Source organism: Hyla sarda, chromosome 2 (genome assembly GCF_029499605.1).
Source record: "Hyla sarda isolate aHylSar1 chromosome 2, aHylSar1.hap1, whole genome shotgun sequence".
NCBI classification, from domain to species: domain Eukaryota; kingdom Metazoa; phylum Chordata; class Amphibia; order Anura; family Hylidae; genus Hyla; species Hyla sarda.
In genome coordinates this window covers 105769220-105789487 of record NC_079190.1, presented here as the reverse complement: position 1 = coordinate 105789487, position 20268 = coordinate 105769220, and the positions used below count along the sequence as shown (strand labels likewise).

Genomic DNA, 20268 nt, shown 5'->3' with positions numbered 1-20268 from the left:
ATCTAGAGTACTAGAATTAAAGTATCGGTACTCGTACTCGGTCTTAAAAAAAATGGTATCTGGACATCCCTACTGATATTGATGGCCTGGTTTAGGTGTAGGCCATTGATTTTGTGATCCTGTAAGACACCTTTAACCCAAACACTTCTGTGCAGATGGTTTTAGTTATTTTTATAGCCACAGGGATGCTCAATGAAAAATTGTGTTCTTTGTGAATGACTTTTATTAAATAATGGTCTCTTGTTGACTCCTCCAGGTCTTATATAACGATAACTTGCTTGGTTGTGTGAAATCCTACAGTAGCCCAGACAAGTCAATTTGTAGGTTTACCTCAATATAGAGGACAAATGTGCACCAAGTCTATTTCAGATTACTCAGCTGTGAAGGGCAGCCTTGAGATAGGTAGCTGAGTTAGCTAAGTGAGGTTCTCATTACCCCCAGATTCAGTTTCAATGACCTGAATGTCTATAACTCGTTGATATGCTATACATATTAGTCTGCTTAAGTCCTTCTTTTTGTGAATTTGCAGCATTGACAAGGCAAAGGCGCTCTCCCTACTACTCCATGCAGCTGATATCAGCCACCCCACCAAGCAGTGGAAAGTGCATGCACGATGGACCAAAGCCCTAATGGAGGAGTTTTTTAGACAGGTAACACAGTGACTATACAAATTTAATTCAAGTCTGTTCAGTTTTTTTTATTAAATAGATCTGTGCAAAAAATACTGAGCATTGGACAATTTGGATTTAGCAGATTGGAAAGCAGGGGTGAAGAACACTTATTTGAGACAAAGTACTCAAATAATATTAGGAAAGTGCCTGTTAAATATGTATTTTAGACTACATAATTAAAAGATGTATAGTATACATTAGGGATGAGCGAATTGAATCAGATGAATCAGAATTCGTTACGAATTTCAGGAAAAAATAATCGCTTCATTAAACTCCATTTAGTGCGGTCCAGGCTCCAGGGCATCTAAAATGGCGGATCCATATGTGAGGACATGGGGCAAGGAATCCTGGGAAGGCGGTAACAAGGGTGCGGGATGACCCTGAATCACAGGCAGCATGCAGCCTATCAGCAGCCAGCCACCCCTGTGATGTCACAGCCCTAAATAATTGGCAGCCATCTTGCGGCCAGTCACTTCAGCCTTTTATTGCATAGAGAGAGAGAGAGGGACAGACAGCAGTGTGTGTTGCACAGAAAAGCAATTTGTTGGTAAAATTATATTTTGATATCTATGTTCTCTGTATTCAAATATATATATATATATATATATATATATATATATATATATATAGCCTAACTTTAGATGGTGTGGGCCGGTTTTATCTAGTTTCAATTAACCATTGTCTTAGTTCTGGCCAGTGCCCAGTGGTGCTCGAAAACTATCCAAATGACCTTGGTAAATAATGATGCTTTTGTTGGATATCAAGCTTTTTCTATTATAAGGAAGAAAGTGTAAAAGGAACCCTGTGATTGGTAATAAAGTTATATACCATTATCCACCGGGGTTCCTTAGCTAGTCAACTCACACTCAGAGTGTTGCCATATAAAAGGGCTGTAATCTATTTTGAGGTATGATTTTCCTCTGCGGAGATGTTTTTTCTGCATGTAATAGAACATTCATCTGTATCGATACATATGAATTAAATCTGTTTGCTAATCAACACTGCTGGAGTTGACTGATCACAGGGAGAAATAGATCCTAACAAATGGTCCATTGATTGCCGGAAACAAAGAGTGGACTTTGTTTCGAACGGTACCAACCAAAATATTCTGTGAGTATTGAGTCTTAAGTCGCTGAGGACAAAAGACCCCCAGATCAACGTTAGCTGTGAAACAGGGGCTGGTTGTTATCAGGACCCAGGGCCACCTTCTGGTTCCGAACCTGATTGATCCAGTCCTCCAAGTTGTCTGAGAGGTAAGACAGACAGTTTTTCTTTATTTCTCTTTGCTTGAGGTGATTTCAGTATTGCACACCGGCAATATTGTTGATTGTATAACATCTTGGGGACATAGTGGTCGAAGACAGGCAGTGTGTTGATACCAGATAGAGAGATCTGGATAACATGGGCCGAAGAGGCTTTCTTGGTGTGTAGTGTGATATAAATAGACACTACCTGTTGTCCAGGACAAATAACAAAAAGATTGATACCTGATAGAGATATTGAGTAATTGATTCTGTACAGAAGTAGCTACAAGTAATCTAAAAAGATTACGGAAAAGCTACTGTCACTTTCTGCTGTGCAGCTTGCTGTTTCACAGAGGAAGTGAATGTATTCTACTAGTCTACCAGTTTCTTCTCCTTTTGTTCCTCCAGCTGTTGAAAACCCCGGGGTTAATTTGTCTTTCCTTGCTCCCGTTATTTTTTGAACACTTTTGTTATTATTCTTTGTGTACGTGTTTATTTACTACTTTGTCTGTTATAGAAGTTCGAGAGGGGTTATTCCTGTTTTCTACTTTGCTTTTCGGACACCTAGAATAGATCATGATGGGGAATAGGTTGTGTAAGGGATCTGCTTGCACTTGTTTGTGTTGCTGCCACATTCCACCTGCTCCTTTACAGGGAGATAAAAAAATGTATGCATAGCAAAGATCCAAATAATGTGAAATACTGTCGCAAATGGGAAATGGTCCATGTGCCGTTAACGGGGTATGACGCGGGCTCCCGACTCAAGCCCACCCCATACCAGCCGGCCCTCAGCTGATTCTTGTAGCTGGGGCCGGCGTTAAAAGTCGACATGTGGCGATCACCGCAGCTGGCTATTAACCCTTTAGATTGCCGCTGTCAAAGCTGACAGCGGCATCTAAAAGGGTCTTTATCCCATCCCTGGCTCTGGCACTCGGAATGATAAAGCCTGGCAGGACCAGGCTTTATCAATCGAGCGCAGAGCACACAGATCAATGTGGTTCTATGGAACTCCTAAATGTCCCCTAAGGGCACTAAAAGTGTAAAAAAAAAAAATGTTTTAAAAGTTTAAAAACACACATTAACCACCCCTTCCTTATTAAAAGTTAAAATCACCCCCTTTTCACAAATTCCATATAAAAAAATATATAAACATAATAAAAATAAACATATGTGGTATCGCCGCTTGCGTATATATGTCCGAACTATAAAAATATATTGTTAATTAAACCGCACAGTCAATGGCGTACGCGCAAAAAAATTCTTTTTTCGCCACTTTTTATACCATAAAAAGAGGAATAAAAAGCGATCAAAAAGTCTGATTAAAACAAAAATGGTACCGATTAAAACTTCAGATCACTGCGCAAAAAATGAGCTCTTATACCACCCCGTACACTGAAAAATTAAAAATGTATAGGGGTCCAAAGTGGACAATTTTAAATGTATTAATTTTCGTGCATGTAGTTATGATTTTTTCCAAAAGTACGACAAAAATCAAACCTATATAAGTAGGGTATCATTTTAATCATGTAGACCTAAAGAATAAAGATAAAGTGTAATTTTTACCGAAAAAAAATTACTGCATAGAAACGGAAGCCCCCAAATTTTTCAAAATTATGTATTTTCCTCAATTTTGTTGCACAATGATTTTTTCACCATTTTGTCGTAGATTTTTGGGTAAAATGACGTCATTACAAAGTAGTATTGGTGGCACAAAATAATAAGCCCTCATATGGATTTTTAGGTTTGAAAGGGTTATGATTTTCAAAAGGTAAGGAAGAAAAAATGAAAGTGCAAAAACAGAAAAACGCCTCGTCCTTAAGGGGTTAAGTGCCTTTACCCCTTGTATGGCCCACACCGTGATAGAAACAGTGGCCAAGGGCCTACGGGTTATTCCCAGACTTTTACACAAAAAAAGACTTAAAAAGTGTAAAAACTAAATAAATAATAAATTAGGCCCCAATGTATTTGTAAAAGCAAAAAGGGGATAACAATACAGTTATAAGCTAAAAGGGAAATGTAAAGGTGACTGCATGTTTAAGAGGATGTGAAACAGTATGTTACAGAAGGCACAGGAGAAGGTAGGATTAGAGGAGGTGAGAGTGTTTATGTAAGTGATACTGTGGTACAAGAATGTAGAAGAGTCCAAAAAGTTTGTTGGAACGTGAAAAGTGTTAATACTTTGTTCAAGAATATACTGAAGGTGTCAGGGGGGACCACAGGGGTCCCCTGGATCAATGAATAGCATAATAATAATAGTGAATACTTTCCTTTTTTAACTCCTCAAGGACCGGGTTTTTTTTCCATTTTTGCATTTTCAACTCTTTCAATTTTGCACCTAAAAATCCATATTATGGCTTATTTTTTGCGCCACCAATTCTACTTTGTAATGATGTCAGTCATTGTGCCCAAAAATCTACAGTGAAACGGAAAAAAAAATCATTGTGAGACAAAATTTTAAAAAAAACACCATTTTGTAAATTTTGGGGTCTTCCGTTTCTACGTAGTACATTTTTCGGGAAAAATTACACCTGATATTTATTCTGTAGGTCCATACGGTTAAAATGATACCCTACTTGTATAGGTTTGATTTTGTCGTACTTCTGGAAAAAATCATAACTTCATGCAGGAAAATTTATACGTTTAAAATTGTCATCTTCTGACCCCTATAACTTTTTAATTTTTCTGTGTATGGGGTGGTATGAGAGCTTATTTTTTGCGCCGTGATCTGAAGTTTTTAACGGTACCATTTTTGCATTGATAGGACTTATTGATCGCTTTTTATTCATTTTTTCATGATATAAAAAGTGACCAAAAATGCACTATTTTGTACTTTTGAATTTTTTGGCGCGCACGCCATTGACCGTGCGGTTTAATTAACGATATATTATTATAATTCGGGCATTTCCGCACGACGTATAACACTGCACACACTGATCTTTATCATTGATCACTGGTTTCTCATAGGAAACCAGTGATCGATGATTCTGCCGCATGACTGCTCATGTCTGGATCTCAGGCACTGAGCAGTCATTCGGCGATCGGACAGCGAGGAGGCAGGTAGGGGCCCTCCCGCTGTCCTGTAAGCTGTTCGGGATGCCGCGATTTTGCCAAGGCTATCCCGAACAGCCGTGGCCCGCGTTATAGATCGGGAGTGGACACATGACGTTCCAGTACGTCATGTGTCCTTAAGGAGTTAAACTGTTTGTATAAATAAACAGTGTTATAGTGAATCATTTCAAACTAGCTAAAAGATAAGGAAAATCCACATGGTATTAATTGAATTTTATTGCATATATTTGCATAATTTTATCCTTTTTATACTTTTATGAATGTATGAAGAGCAATTTGTTTGTGTCCTATCTGTTATTATGTTATCTCTGTAATTTCAGTCTTTGTGTTATCGTTTGTTACAAAAGAAGAGAATGCTTGCAGATGATGTTATGAAATCTTTAATATCTACTGTATATACAGCACTTGCTATATCTAACATGCTACATTTTTAAGTTAGCATTGTATTTCCATGGCGAAAAAGAAGTCAAACTTATTTTTCCTATCATTTATATGAGATATGATAAACATTTAAACTTTGTTGCATAAAAAAAGATTTAAAAAAAGATGTCGGCTCCTGTTATACAATGTGTGGCGTGGCCCCCTACTATATTCTATGTCCCAAGATTGCATCCAGGATCTAATCAATGCCCTAGAATTCTGAAAAGTGGGCTTGTCCTAAAGGTAGCTGTAATATAATTATTGTTTTGTCCTTCACAAACGTTGCCCAAAAGAGGAGGGGCTTATATTTTATATGGAAAAGAACTGTGTAACATAGCAGGAGAATTTGTGAATAGTTTAGTAAATTATGTGCAATGAATAGTGGTTTAATAAGTGACAAAATAGATAATTTCATGGGCTAAAAGGTAATCAATACTTGCAGTAATACATTTAGTAAATGGAAAATATTGCCGGATTAGTGAAAATTCTGGAGTATATAAACCTGCTTATGTTATTTTCAAGGATATGTAAAAAAGAGGGGGGGAATAGCAGCCCACATACCCAACTGCAGCACTGAATTCCTGTTCATACGGGAACAATCAAAAGAGACACACACTCTTAGAGTCAGGGTGTGTTTTAAATCCCGATTTCTTATATCTCAGGGCTGGTAACCCTTGTCCTCTGTCTCTCTCTGTCTCTCTCTCTCTCTTTCTGTCTCTCACTCTTTCTCTCTCTCTCACACTCTGTTTTTCTCATAGTTCTCTGTTAGAGCACCATTCCTATTTTTTTTGTTTTTCTCTTCAGTATAGCTTATCTCTTTGGCTCTCAGATACTGTTAAGTCACCTTTCTGTTGTGCATAATTTTGCCTTCACTACTTGTAAGGCCCCGTAGAACAACATTATTGTCCCATTGGGTTAAATGTAGATTCCATTCACTGACATGTAGTAGTGTTGGTGCTTTCAGGAATTCCAAACTCACCACACCACAGTCCCCCTCCCTGCTTACACCCCCTTATCTTATTCTTAGAGAACACGTCCTTTAATGCAGAATCTCCCTAGCTTCTAGAGGAGGGAGGGTTGAGGGATGTAGTATAATTTATGGCCTCTGCCGATCACCTGACACCAACCCAATCTTGCCCACGTCCCTGTTTCAATTATGCAGCAGTATTGATATATGGGGTGACCCATGTCTCAAAATGGGGGAGGTATGGGGCACTAATAGAACTGTATGCCTGGCATACAGCTTCACAAAGTACTAAAAACTTTTGTTCCCAAAGTCTGATATGTGCAAGACACAATCCACAATGAGGTATTAGACCAATGAAAGAGCAAATTTCCAACCCCAAAATTTCCATTCCAGCACATCTGTATGGATTTTATTGAACTTCCTAATTGTGAGAAAAAGAAATAATGCCTAGTGATATTTGATGCATTCACCAAATAGGTAAAAGTATTTCCCACAGGAAGTGCTGATGCCCTAACAGTATCTAAAGCTTTACTAAAAGACATGATTCCACAATTTGGGATTCCAGAAAATATTTATAGTGATAATAGTCCACATTTTGTGAACCTAACTATAAAACACCTAATAGAAGTAATTGGTATAGAAGTAATAAATCACTGTGCACACCACTCCCAGTGAGCAGGGTACGTAGAAAGACATAATGGTATGCTGAAAAGCAAACTGAGAGAAGCTATTGAACAGACATGAAAAAGTTGGATGTACTGTTTACCATGAGCTTTGAGTAAGCATATTACACCCACTAAAGGTGGATTAAGTCCTTTTAAAATGTATGGTAGACCATATAACATACCTTTGTTACCAAATGGGACACATATTGAGAAGTCAGAAAAAAGTCTGTTCCATTCCAGAAGGGGGATCCATAGAAAAAGAAAAAAGTTTAACATTTTAGACTGGGTCCTCATAAAAGTGATCAAGAAGAAACAATGACATTCACCTAAGTAGAATGGACCCTACCAAGTCCTACTAGCCACCCTACAGCAATAAGGATAGCTGAGAGGAATACCTGGATCCATCAGTCTCTCTGTGAAAAGGTTCTGCAGGCAGAGTACGGTGAGAAGGCTGAGGGGTCTCCAATAAGTCCATCTACAAATGGAGATTCTGCATAAAGCAGAAACTGTCTCAAACAGGTGAATCCTTCAATACCCTACCCCTTGGAACTCCTCAGCTAAATAGGATGATAGGGACAATGCTTGTGCTGAGTCTGGGGTAGACAGATGGAAATAGTCTTTACAGCTAGGCCGGAATCCCAGAGAGGTGACCAGTAACACAGAAGAACCTCTCAGCTTGCTGGGACTTGTCATGAATTTAATAGACTTTAGTTCAGCCACGCAGATATGGACTTGACTTGCTGGAATGTGGCTGTAGGTGGCTTGAGGCCTTTAGGTGCTGGACACTAGCACTGAGACGTCTGGTCTTTACCGTTCCTCAGCAGGAGTGATGGTTAAGAGCAAGATTGTAATGGCTGCCCCTCTTATAAAGGGCTGAGCCAGAAGCCCGTCGGGCAAGCTGCAGGTTACCTGGTTAGCTGGTGCTCTCTGGGTAACATAACACATCATGTGAACACATTATCATGTGACAACTCAAAGGTCCTTAAAGGTCCTTAATACATAATATAATATATATCACCTACACTCTTCTTGGGAATAAATCTTATAATGAACCAGGTAACAGTATTAACCCAATATATAACCTACACTTGTCACCTAAAAAAATGACCACTGATTATTACCAAAATAGACTTTATTAACAAAATTAGTTATACAATATCACAAAATGTAAGACAGACAACCCCTATCCCATAAAACACATATAAAGCACTGGTGTCCCCTGCCAATAAATCACAAATGATGGGAATATGCACAATAGCTAATTACACCTTCATATCAAGAATAAGAGTAATGAACCTAATTCATATAACAGAACATCATAGAGTGTCACAATTGTCCATTACCTGTTGCAGGTATATTACCCGTGGCCATCTAAGGACCCAGTGCACCCTCAACGGACGTCGTTTCGTGGGTTGCCCCACTTTGTTAGGAGGTCCTTAAAGGTCCTTAATACATAAGGCACATAACACTATATGCAATATATATATATATCACTATGGGGGAGACATTGCAGGAGAGCCCCTAGGACACAGAGGGACTCAACCTGACAGGGCCTATGGACTGTACGGGACTATATCCCGTACTGGGACATCACACACACACACATACATATATATGTTATGCTCTATTTGGGAACAAGCCTTGTGTACGACATGATGGAGTTCACGAGTGTCAATAAGCAGTATTACCTACTGACTATACAATGTTTATAGAAATAGACCCTTTGCATGTATGTATTTTGACCAATGATAGTGTTTTTATATTGTTTATACACTTGGCTATATCCAATTGTTATGTATTCTGCTAAATCAAGAATTCAGGGGTTCTACCTCTGTCTCAGATGGAATGGATGAGAAAATGATGATTATATGTGTGAGTTCTATCTTCTTCCTAGTGATGAAAAGTGGGGTTCCTGCCAACAGCATGTTGAATACTAGCTTTCAATCTGCTGGTAGAATATAGTCAGTGGGATATTGAGGAGATATGGCAAACAATATAATCAAAGGGGGGGGGGGGGGGGGGGTTAATGTTATGGAAACTAAACAGTTAAAGGGTAGCTCCCACCAAGTACTATATAATCTAATATGTCCCTACCTAGTAGTAATCTAGCCCTAACCCCTACTTGGCTTAAAAAAAATTAAAATCTTAAAATTTTAAATTCTAAATATGCTCTATAAAGCAGGGCAGGAAGCAGCGCTTCCCAACAGGTGCGACGTCACTGACGCCTTGCTGGTCGCTTACTTCCGCCCTCACATCGTCTATGCATGAGTGTTATTTATCTAATAGGGTGCCTCCAGCTGTTTCCCAACTACAACTCCCAGCATGCCATGATTGCTATTAGCTGTCAGGCCATGTTGAGAATTGTAGTTGTGAAACAGCTGGAGGCACCCTATTGTCTAGTGTCACAGTGTCACAAGAATGCCTCCCGTGAGCGCAATCACTACCATCACCACTAGCGGGGTCCCTGTGCTCACTAGCGGTATCACAAGAATGCCGAGCGCAAGCGCGGCTCTGTTCCCCATCCCTGTCTACTCTCTGGGTACGGGAATAGATTTAAAAGCCTCGCGCGGCTAACGTAGTACTGCACAGGCGCAGCACTATGCAAATAGCGTTGGGCTAACGTAGGCAGCGCTAGGAGCCTGGCGTTATCCCTAGGCTTTTTACGTAATACTGCGCATGCGCAGTACTACGCTAGCTTTTTGCGAGGCTTTTAAATCTGTTCCTGTACCCTGAGAGCTGACAGGGACGGGGAACAGAGCCGCGCTTGGCATTCTTGTGACACCCCTAGTGGGCACAGGGACCCCGCTAGCGGTGATGGTAACGATTGCGCTCGTGGGCACAGGGACAGGGTAACGGGGGCGGGCGGGGCCATGCGCAAGGCCAGTGGAGCTGGCCAATGCGCGCAGCCCCAGCTATCAGCATGCTCGCTCTCGCCTGTTTGATTGACAGGCGGGAGCGAGCACCGCAGTGCCTGAATTTCGACTCATTGCCAGGCTTAATTGAGTCGGTATTCAGTAGTGATGTCACTGCCAAATGCATTCGGCCACTAGGAGGGCGACCCCTAGTGGACGAATTTAAAAGTGATTTTAAACTTGTTTAAAATCACTTTTTTTAATTAAAGTATATTAGAGATATGTTGTAGTACTTAAGTACTACAACATATCAATTTTTTTAACTCATGACAGTGCCCATTTAATATCCTTAAAAGTACAGATCCAGAAGGTGTAAATTGTATGATGAAACTGTTCCAAAAAGTATACAAGCCTGATACTAACACAGCATATCATGCATTGAGATCTCTGGACCTGAGGAAACAATAAACTCAAATACCCTCAGCGGTCACAGCATTTCCTGGCAATTTTACTCTCTTTGCACTCCCAGAGAGTGGTACAAACCTGGGATTGTTGCCTAATGACTACTGTATGGAGAGGATTAACAAAATAGGTAAAGATGGTGGCTGGGTTCAGCATGATACCCAATGGGCTGACGTCTGGTGGTTATGCGGAGGGGCCAATGACCGAGGGGAGTGTGTTGTAGTCCAACCAGCTATGCCCCTCCATATTCTGTCAGATTCACCCTGGAAAAGAGGCCACCGACATGGCCGAAGGGACACCTCTCCTAGAGGGTCTTTTGATTCTCAGGTGTACATTGATGAGATAGGGGTTCCACGTGGAGTGCTTAATGAGTTTAAAGCCAGATCAATAGGCAGCAGGGTTTGAGTCTCTGTTCTTTTTTGTGGAGTACAGTAAACAAAAATGTTGACTGAATAAATTATATCTACCATAACCCACAGAGGTTTGTACATTATATAAGGCTTAGCAGAATAATTGGCCCCCACCTCTTTGATGGCCTGGTAAAATAGGATGGCCCTATATATATTACTAGCAGAAAGAGGAGGGGTCTGCAAGATGTTTGGCAGTATGTGTTGTACCTTTATTCCCAACAATACAGCTCCTGGAGGAATCTTGACCACAGCAATAGAAGGAATGACTGCATTATCAAATGAGATAGCCAGGAACTCAGGAGGTCTTTGCATCACATGAATACTTAGTGGTATAGGTGGCACATGGTGTTTTTTGCTCACCTTTCCTTTTGTTTCATATAAAAAAACATTTTTAGTCCATATATTTTATCCTAAGCATAATATTAAAAGTTATGTTTTACATAATGCATATCCAAATCCTCAATACTTACTTTTACAAAAGAGACCATTTTTCTTTTTCCTACCTGCCTCAACTACTATTCTGATCCTGCCACCCACCTAATGCCACACTGATGCCAAGTTCTCCTTTTTTCACCCACCTTCATCACCAGGTACTGGTTTTGCCACCCACCGCACCACTCTGTCACCGGGTCACTTTCAGGATTTCTGATGCTGATGCTGCTGCTGCTGCTACCCGCAGGCTGTCTCATTCTGCCACCATATGTTCTCCTCATGCTGATGCCAGCTCCAGGCTGTCTCATTCTGACACCATATGTTCTCCTCATGATGATGCCAGCTCCAAGCTGTCTCATACTGCCACCATATGTTCTCCCCATGCTGCTGCCGCCTCCAGGCTGTGTCATTCAGCCACTATATGTTCTCCTCATGCTGCTGCAACCTCCAAGCTGTTTCATTCAGCCACTATATGGTCTTCTCATGCTACCGCAACCTCCACGCTGTGTCATTCAGGTACTATATGGCCTCCTCAGGCTCCCCCCACCTCCAGGCTGTGTCATTCAGACACTATGGGCCTCATTTACTAAGCTGAAACCGACCAGTTTTTGTCTGGTTATTTTGTCTGAGACATGTCTGCGCCAGTGTGCACCTGAAAAATCCGTCAAACCCGCAAAAGGGGCGTGGTCTGTCGCAAAAGGGGGCGTAGATTGAAAAAAAAGGGGCGTGGTTTCACAACCCGACCGATTTACAATGGAATTCACAGAAAATCCTGTGGGTAAATGGCTGGAAATATCGACCTAGAAAAAGCTGGTCAGAAAATGTTCCTGACTTTTCCCAATAGTGAACAGAGAGGAATCCTGCATGTCTGGAACAACTTTTCCCACTAGTAAAAACCCGAAACTCTTAGTAAATGAGGCCCTATATGTTCTCCTCATGCTGCCGCAAACTCCAGGCTGTGTCATTCAGCCACTATGTGGTCTCCTCATGCTGCCGCCAACTCCAGGCTGTGTCATTCAGCCACTGTATGTTCTCCTCATGCTGCTGCCACCTCCTCGCTGGGTCATTCAGCCACTATATGGTCTCCTTATGCTTCTGCAAACTCCAGGCTGTGTCATTCAGCCACTATATGGTCTCCTCATGCTGCCGCCACCTCCACGCTGTGTAGTTCAGCCACTATATGGTCTCCGCATGCTGCTGCCACCTCCATGCTGAGTCATTCAGTCACTATATGGTCTCCTCATGCTGCCGCCACTTCCACGCTGTGTCATTCAGGCACTATATGGTCTCCTCATGCTGCCGCCAACTCCAGGCTGTGTCATTCAGCCACTAGATGGTCTCCTCATGCTGCCACCACCTCCTTGGCTGTGTAATTCAGGCACTATATGGTCTCTTCATGCTGCTGCGACCTCCACACTGTGTCATTCAGCCTCCAGGCTCTGTCATTGTGCCACTCTGTGACAGTAATACAAGTGACTTCAGAATTGTACTCCTGCTATAATTAATTGTAGTCCGTGTAAATACACTCTTCTCTCATTGCATGTAATAAATATTAGTGCAGATTCTGACAAATACCGATATACTGTAATATATAGTGTGGGTAAAGATCAGCAAAGTACTTTATTTTTATTATTCAGAGCGCCACAGCACAAGTTGCAATTGTATCCATCTTATAGTAGTTTGTATCAACTTTCAAGGTAAGTGTAAAGTGAGCTTTCATTCGTGCAAAATCTATCCATGCTCCTAGGCAGAAAGCCGTCTCACAGTGTAGCAGTGGTAAGTGTAATAGACAGTCACGGATCGATGTGCAAATGTCTAAGATAGAATTTGCACCTTGATTAGATGTGTGCTGGTCTCGGTGCGATCCCAGCTCTAGCAGAGAGGGCACTCTCCTGGAGACTCGGCCGTCTACGATTTGGCAGTGATGGTAGTGGGCTCCTTTTGTGTGGACTGCAGCTGTTCTGTAGGTAATGACCAAGCTGTGTCCTCGTGATAGGTGCTACGTGCCTGTCCAATGAAGGAAACAGGAGTAGTGATGATGGTTGGTACTTTGTCTATGAGAGGTAAAATTGGGTATTGTGACACTTGTAGTGGTAGTAAAGGCTGGATGCTTTTCAGGTCCTCCTTAGGACCTTTCTTCAGCAGCTAAAAGTGATTCACAGACCTTTGAGCCCCAATTTCTTTATCTATTTAACTTTCTGGTTCCAGTTGATTTAAAAAAAAAATAGTACCCCTTTAAGGATGTCCCATTTCAAATTAATAGACATTAATATCAAATTGCCCCCTGTTTGCATTTATAAAAACTTCTACTCCTCTAAGAAAACTTTCTACAACATTTTGGAATGTGTCTGAAGGAATTTTTAACCATTCGCCCAAGAGCATTTGTGAACTTCATGCAATCTTCATGCAATCTCAAGAACAGGGACCTGACTCTCCCCATTGAATGGAATGTTGAATCTGCATGTGCTCCATTCATTGTCAGTGGGAGCTTTGGAGATACCAGAGTACAGCGCTCAGGTATCACTGGCGTTACCATAGACAATAAATAGAGCATGTACCGATCCACTGAACCATTAGGCAAGGAAAGTCGAGTACCTGTTTTTGAGATTGTGGTGGGTCTCAGAGGTATTGTCCCTGGAATGCGTTTATATAAGGCCGTAGTATCCTTTTTATGCCTAGCCTTCACATCCAGAAAGTCACAGAAAATGCCATGAACTGGTCAATTCTGATCTCTGTGTTTTTTTAGGCAGATGATTATCCCCTTAAGGACCCGGGGTTTTTGCATTTTCGTTTTTTCCTCCTTACCTTTAAAAAATCATAACTCTTTCAATTTTTCACCCAAAAAATCCATATGATGGCTTATTTTTTGCGCCACAAATTCTACTTTGTAATGACTTCAGTCATTTTACCCAAACGGGAAAGAAAATCATTGTGAGACAAAATTGAAAAAGTTCTGGGGTCTTCCGTATCTACAAAATACATTTTTCAGTAAAAATGACACCTTCTCTTTATTCTGTAGGTCCATATGGTTAAAATGATACCCTACTTTTGTAGGTTTGATTTTGTCGTACTTCTGAAAAAATCAAAACTACATGCAGGAAAATGTATACGTTTAAAATTGTCATCTTCTGACCCCTATAACTTTTTTATTTTTCTGCATATGGGGCGGTATGAGGGCTCATTTTTTGCGCCATGATCTGAAGTTTTTAGTGGTACCATTTTTGCATTGATAGGACTTATTGATCGAAAAGTTACCAAAAATGCACTATTTTGGACTTTGGATTTTTTTGTGCGTACGCTATTGGCCGTGCGGTTTAATTAACAATATATTCGGACATTTCCACACGCGGCGATACTACAAATGTTTATTTTTATTTACACAGTTTTTTTAATGGTATTTAAACTTTTATTAGGGGAGGGGTTAAATGATCTTTATTCACTTTTTTTCACTTTTTTTTTTGCAGTGTTATAGCTCCCATAGGGACCTATAACACTGCACACACTGATCTTTTACATTGATCAATGGTTTCTCATAAGAAACCACTGATCAATGATTCTGCCGCTTCACTGAGGCACTGAGCAGTCATTCGGCGATCGGACAGTATGGAGGCAGGTTGGGATCCTCCGGCTGTCATGAAAGCTGTTCGGGATGCCGCGATTTCGCCGCGGCGATCCCGAACCGCTCCCTGAGCTAACCAGCATGGTTTCACTTTCATTTCAGACGCGGCGTTCAACTTTGAACGCCGCATCTAAAGGGTTAATAGCGAGCGGCACCGCGATCAATGCCGCGCGCTATTAGCCACGGGTCCCGGCCATTGTTAAAGACCGGGCCCGACCCGCTATGACGCGGTGCCACTCTTTGGCCCCCGTTATAGAACGGGAGCGGACTCAGGACGTACAGGTACGCCCTGGGTCCTTAACAGGTTAAATGTGAAGATTTTTTTTCTGGATCTATCATACTTTTTCCAGCTATGTGTCACATTACTTGACAGCTAGATCCTTTATTAATAATTGATCCAAGTCAGCAAAGGTTGTCTGCTACTTAGGTGTCATTACTTACTACTTTAAGAAAATCCCTATACTGAAGGTAAAAGAAATGCTAAACCTAGATAGGATTGATACAAGTATATAGGGCTTAATGTTGCACACAATGTTTGTCAATCTACAGGATTTTTCTATATTGCAGAGACAGTTTTTTAGAAATCTTGCAGAGAACATAATATCATCTTTGTATACTTCTTATTTTTAATTGCAAAAGGAAAAAAAATAGGATAAAAGAAAATAATTTTTCGTTGTGCATGTTTAGTGTGCCTTTATACCCTGTTCCAAATTATTATGCAAATTATATTTAAGTGTCACAAAGATTAAATATTTTGTTTTTCAACTCACAAAAAATTAAGCATGATCATCGTACTATTAAGAGATTTGTGGCTGATTCAGAGCACAGATGGGTTCGTGCAGATAAAGGCAAATTGAGGAAGATTTCTGCCAGATCCATGCATCGGATCAAGAGAGCAGCTGCTAAAATACCATTACATAGCAGCAAATAGATATTTGAAGCTGCTGGTGCCTCTGGAGTCCCACAGACATCAAGGTGTAGAGTCCTCTAAAGTCTTGCAACTGTGCATAAACCTTCTATTCGGCCACCACCAACCAATGGTCACAAGCAGAAACGGCTGCATTGGGCAGAAAAATACATGAAGACTAATTTTCAAAAAGTCCTGTTCACTGATGAGTGCCGTGCAACCCTGGATGGTCCAGATGGATGGAGTATGGGATGGTTGGTGGACGGCCACCCTGTTCAAACAAGGCTGCAACGTCAGCAAGTCAGTGGTGGAGTCATGTTTTGGGCCAGAATCATGGGAAGAGAGCTTATCGGCCCCTTTAGGGTCCCTGAAGGTGAAAAGATGACCTTTGCAAAGTATGTGGAGTTTCTGACTGACCACTTTCTTCCCTGATACAGAAGGAAGAACTATGCTTTCCAAAATAAAATCATCTTCATGCATGACAATGCACCATCTCATGCTGCAAAGAATACATCTGCATAAGTGGCTGCTATGAGGATAAAAGGAGAGAAAGTCATGGTGTGGCCTCCATCCTCCCCTGACCTCAATCCTATTGAGAACCTTCGGAGCATCCTCACGCAAAAGATCAATGAGGGTGGGAGGCAGTTTACATCCAAACAGCAGCTCTGGGAGGCTATTCTGACATCTTGCAAACAAATTCAAGCAGAAACTGTCCATAAACTCACACATTTAATGGATGCATGACTTGTGAAGCTGCTATCAAATAAGGGATCCTATGTTAAAATGTAACAGGACCTGTTAAAATTTTGTTAAAAGTTTGATTGATTGAATTAGCTTTTGATTTCAGTAAATATGCTGCAAACACAACAAATGAAAATTTTCAGTTCTTTACAACTTATAAAGTGTTTTGAAACTTTCTAGTCCTCATTTACTAACTGGATTCCGACTCTTTTTGCCGGGTTTTGCGCCTAAATTAGTTTTGCCCCTAAACTCATTTACTAAAGACTTCCCGACTGTTTTTATCAGTTTGTGCACCTAAATTTCTGTTGCAGCGACCGTGCGACCAAAATTTACACAGCAAAACACTCAGAGTATTTTTTTTAACCGAGAAAATGTGAGTGTTTTTTGTTAAAAGGGGCACGGTCCTGACAAAATGCTAAAAACACTCCGAGTAAGTTGGAAAACACTCTGTAAATTGTGTGAATTGTGTTTACTGAAAAACCGACAGCCAAGAGGATGCGTAAAAACTACCAAAAGCAAGTGATTTTGGAAAAGGTACAGCTTAACGTGGTGGCGAGTGCATAAACTATCTTTTTTTTTTCATTGTTTTACAGTTCTACACAAGGATTTTTAGAATATGCAATGCATTTTAAACTTTAAAATATGCCTTTAATTGTATATTTTTTTGTGGGGGTGGAGGGGTGGGTTAAACTCCTATATTAGATGTCCATTTAATTTTTTTAGTTCTATTTTGTTGCTTAATTCCCGTTAAATCGTGCTTGTTTGGTTTGGCACATGCTATTGATGATTTGTATTCTATATTCATGGTTTTTTTTGTTTGTTTTTTCTTTTAACTTAGAGTATGTGCAACACATTTTCCTGTGCGACACAAAAAAAACCTGTGCGACAGAATATGAACCGACACGTGCAACATATTAGTAAATCAGCTCCCAGAAAAAGAGGAATTCAATCTAAAACACTCCAGAAAGAACACTCGGATTTTAGTAAATCAGGGCCAATGTGCGACAGAAAAAACCCAACAGAATCTGAATCACTCTGAGTGAAAAAAAAAATACTTACAAAATGGGCATTGTTTTTGGCAAAAGGGGTGTGTTCCCTACATTCCATCCAAAATTACTCGTCTTTTCTGAAAATCAGTCTGAAATTCGTGAATTTTTATGGGAAGAAAATCCTTAACTTTAGAGCATGTTTAACCTGTTAAGGACATAGGGCGTACCTGTACGCCCGGTCCTGGTGTTTAAAACGGGGTCACACCGCTAGTCATAGCCGGGACCCTTGGATAACAGCGCGTAGCACCGATCATTGTGCCACGCGCTATTAACCCTTCAGACGAGGCTATCAAAGTTGAACGCCGCAGCTCAGTCGGGCTGATCGGGACATCGCGATAAAATCGCGATGTCCCGATCAGCTAGGTTGCGAGCGGAGACCCCCTTACCTTGCTCCAATGTGTCCGATCTGGGTTTGATCGCTCCAAGCCTTAGCTACAGGCTTGAGTATTTCAGCCCCTATCTCGCTGATCCATGCAAATCTATGGCTTTGCAGGAATCAGCATAAGAGATCAGTGTGTGCAGTGCTATAGGTCCCTATGGGAGCTATAAGCACTGCAAAAGAAAAGTGGAAAAAAAAAGTTAACAAAGGTCCTTTAACCCCTTCCCTAATAAAAGTTTGAATCACCCCCTTTTCCCATAAAAAAAAAATTAAATAAAACTGTAAATAAAAATAAACATGTGTGTTATTACCACGTGTGAAAATGTCCGAACTATAAAAAATATATGGTTGGTTAAATCGCACGGTCATTGGCGTATGCCCAAAAAAATTCCAAAGTCCAAAATAGCATATTTTTGGTCACTTTTTATATCATGAAAAAATGAATAAAAAGCGATCAAAAAGTCTGGTCAATACCGATAAAACTTCAGAACAGGGCGCAAAAAATAAGTTCTCATACCGGCCCATACGCGGAAAAATAAAGAAAGGGTTAGAAGATGAGAATTTTTAACATATACATTTTCCTGCATATAGTTATGATTTTTTTTCCGAAGTACGACAATATCCAACCTACATAAGTAGGGTGTCATTTTAACCGTATGGACCTACAGAATAAAGATAATGTGTTATTTTTACCAAAAAATGCACTTCATAGAAACAAAAGCACCCAAAAGTTACAAAATGAAATTTTTTCAATTTTGTCGCACAATGATTTTTTTTTCCCTTTCACCATGGATTTTTGGGTAAAATGACTAATGTCACTGCAAAGTAGAATTGGTGGCACAAAAAATAAGCCATCATATGGAATTTTATGTGCAAAATTGAAAGCGTTATGATTTTTAGAAGGTGAAAAAATGTAAATGAAAAACGGAAAAACCCTGTGTCCTTAAGGGGTTAAAGTTTCAGAAAGCGGAGTAAATTCTCTGGCTGTTTGCTCCTTTGCCTGCTTCGTCTTTTTCAAGTAATTCTTGTAATTCTTTTTGCACAATAACATTTTTAAATTATGTTTTAGCTTTATTTTCAACACAATGGGGTTTATTTACTAAGAGCAGAGTGTAGTTTTCTTTGTGGGTTTTGATTTCTGACAAGAATTTTCCCAAGGTATTTACTAAGGTTTCCCTACATTTTGCACTTTTCCCTACGTTTTGCTTTTTTTTTTTACAACTGTTCTGATCTGTCGGGTTTTCCTCAGCTCAAATCCACAACATTTTCTGTGGAAACCATAGTAAATATGTTGGGATTTTTCAAAACGGTCAGGAACACGCCCCTTTTGTCAGGACCACACCCACGTTCTCCTGTGGCCATGCCCCATTTTCGTTTTTTTTCTTGTAAAATGGAGGGTTTTGGTTTTTTGGGACGCAAATTGTGTCGCATGGAGCGTGCGACACAATTTGGGTGCAAAATCCGACAAAAAAAAGAGTTGGGATCACGTTAGTAGATAAACCCCATTATTTTTCTTTTCTATTGTTTCAGCAATAATGGTGCGACAGAATTTTTACTGCGCCAGATTTATGCATGCGCCAGATTTTAATGTGCGACAGTATTAACCCTGCGACAGATTTTACCGTGCGACAGATGAACCCTACGACAGAAATACATTTTCCCCTGTGACTAAAAAGATCTGGAAAAGTGCGACAGATTAGTAAATAAAGAGAGAAAAAAAAGGACGGAAAAGCAAAAATTAAACACAAACAAACACTCCACTCTAAGTAAATGAGGGCCACTGTGTGTAATAATTTGGAACAGTGCATTGTAAGATTTTTATGTTTAAAAAAAATACTGTTATCATTAGAATGTTTGTTGAATAACATTTTAATTGTACTCTTAATAGTTGATAACATGAGAATTATGCTGACTCTTATTTACATCAATTATTTAGGTAAATGAGAAATAATTGCATAATAATTTGGAACAGGGTGTACATTTATAATTGTTATATCCTGGTAAAATAAGCAATTGGCAATTACTGGAAACATTGTTTATCAGCTTTGGTGTACAGTTTTAAGAGCAAACATTGTCACTGTATAGCTGCTTTACAGATGGAAAATACTCTTTGGAGATTTATCATGAATTTAGTCAGCAGAAATTATATTATTTACACCAAATTTGTCACAACTTGGTAGGCATTTTTTTTTCTTACTTTGTCTTATTGGAATCATTACCTAATATTTACTTCAATTCATAATTAGCTCATCTTAGGTGGCTATACACTTTCAATAGCTGCCAGCCAAACAAATAGCCATCTTTCTAGGTCTCCTTGTAAACATGAACATTTGGCATGGCCAAATGTAAATTTTTTTCTCTATGGAGAGATAAGATGTAGG

The 20268-nt window shown here is 40.1% G+C and overlaps 1 protein-coding gene across 4 annotated transcripts in view; it reads left to right on the top strand.

Annotated features, from left to right (window-relative positions):
* Positions 1–20268, top strand: part of PDE1B (phosphodiesterase 1B) — a 390572-nt gene that overhangs the window by 349132 nt on the left and 21172 nt on the right. For all 4 annotated transcript variants that reach the window (XM_056562777.1, XM_056562774.1, XM_056562773.1 and 1 more), the window contains exon 11: positions 530–650. In XM_056562777.1, coding sequence (XP_056418752.1) covers positions 530–650 — 121 coding nt within the window. The remainder of the gene's footprint in view (positions 1–529; positions 651–20268) is intronic.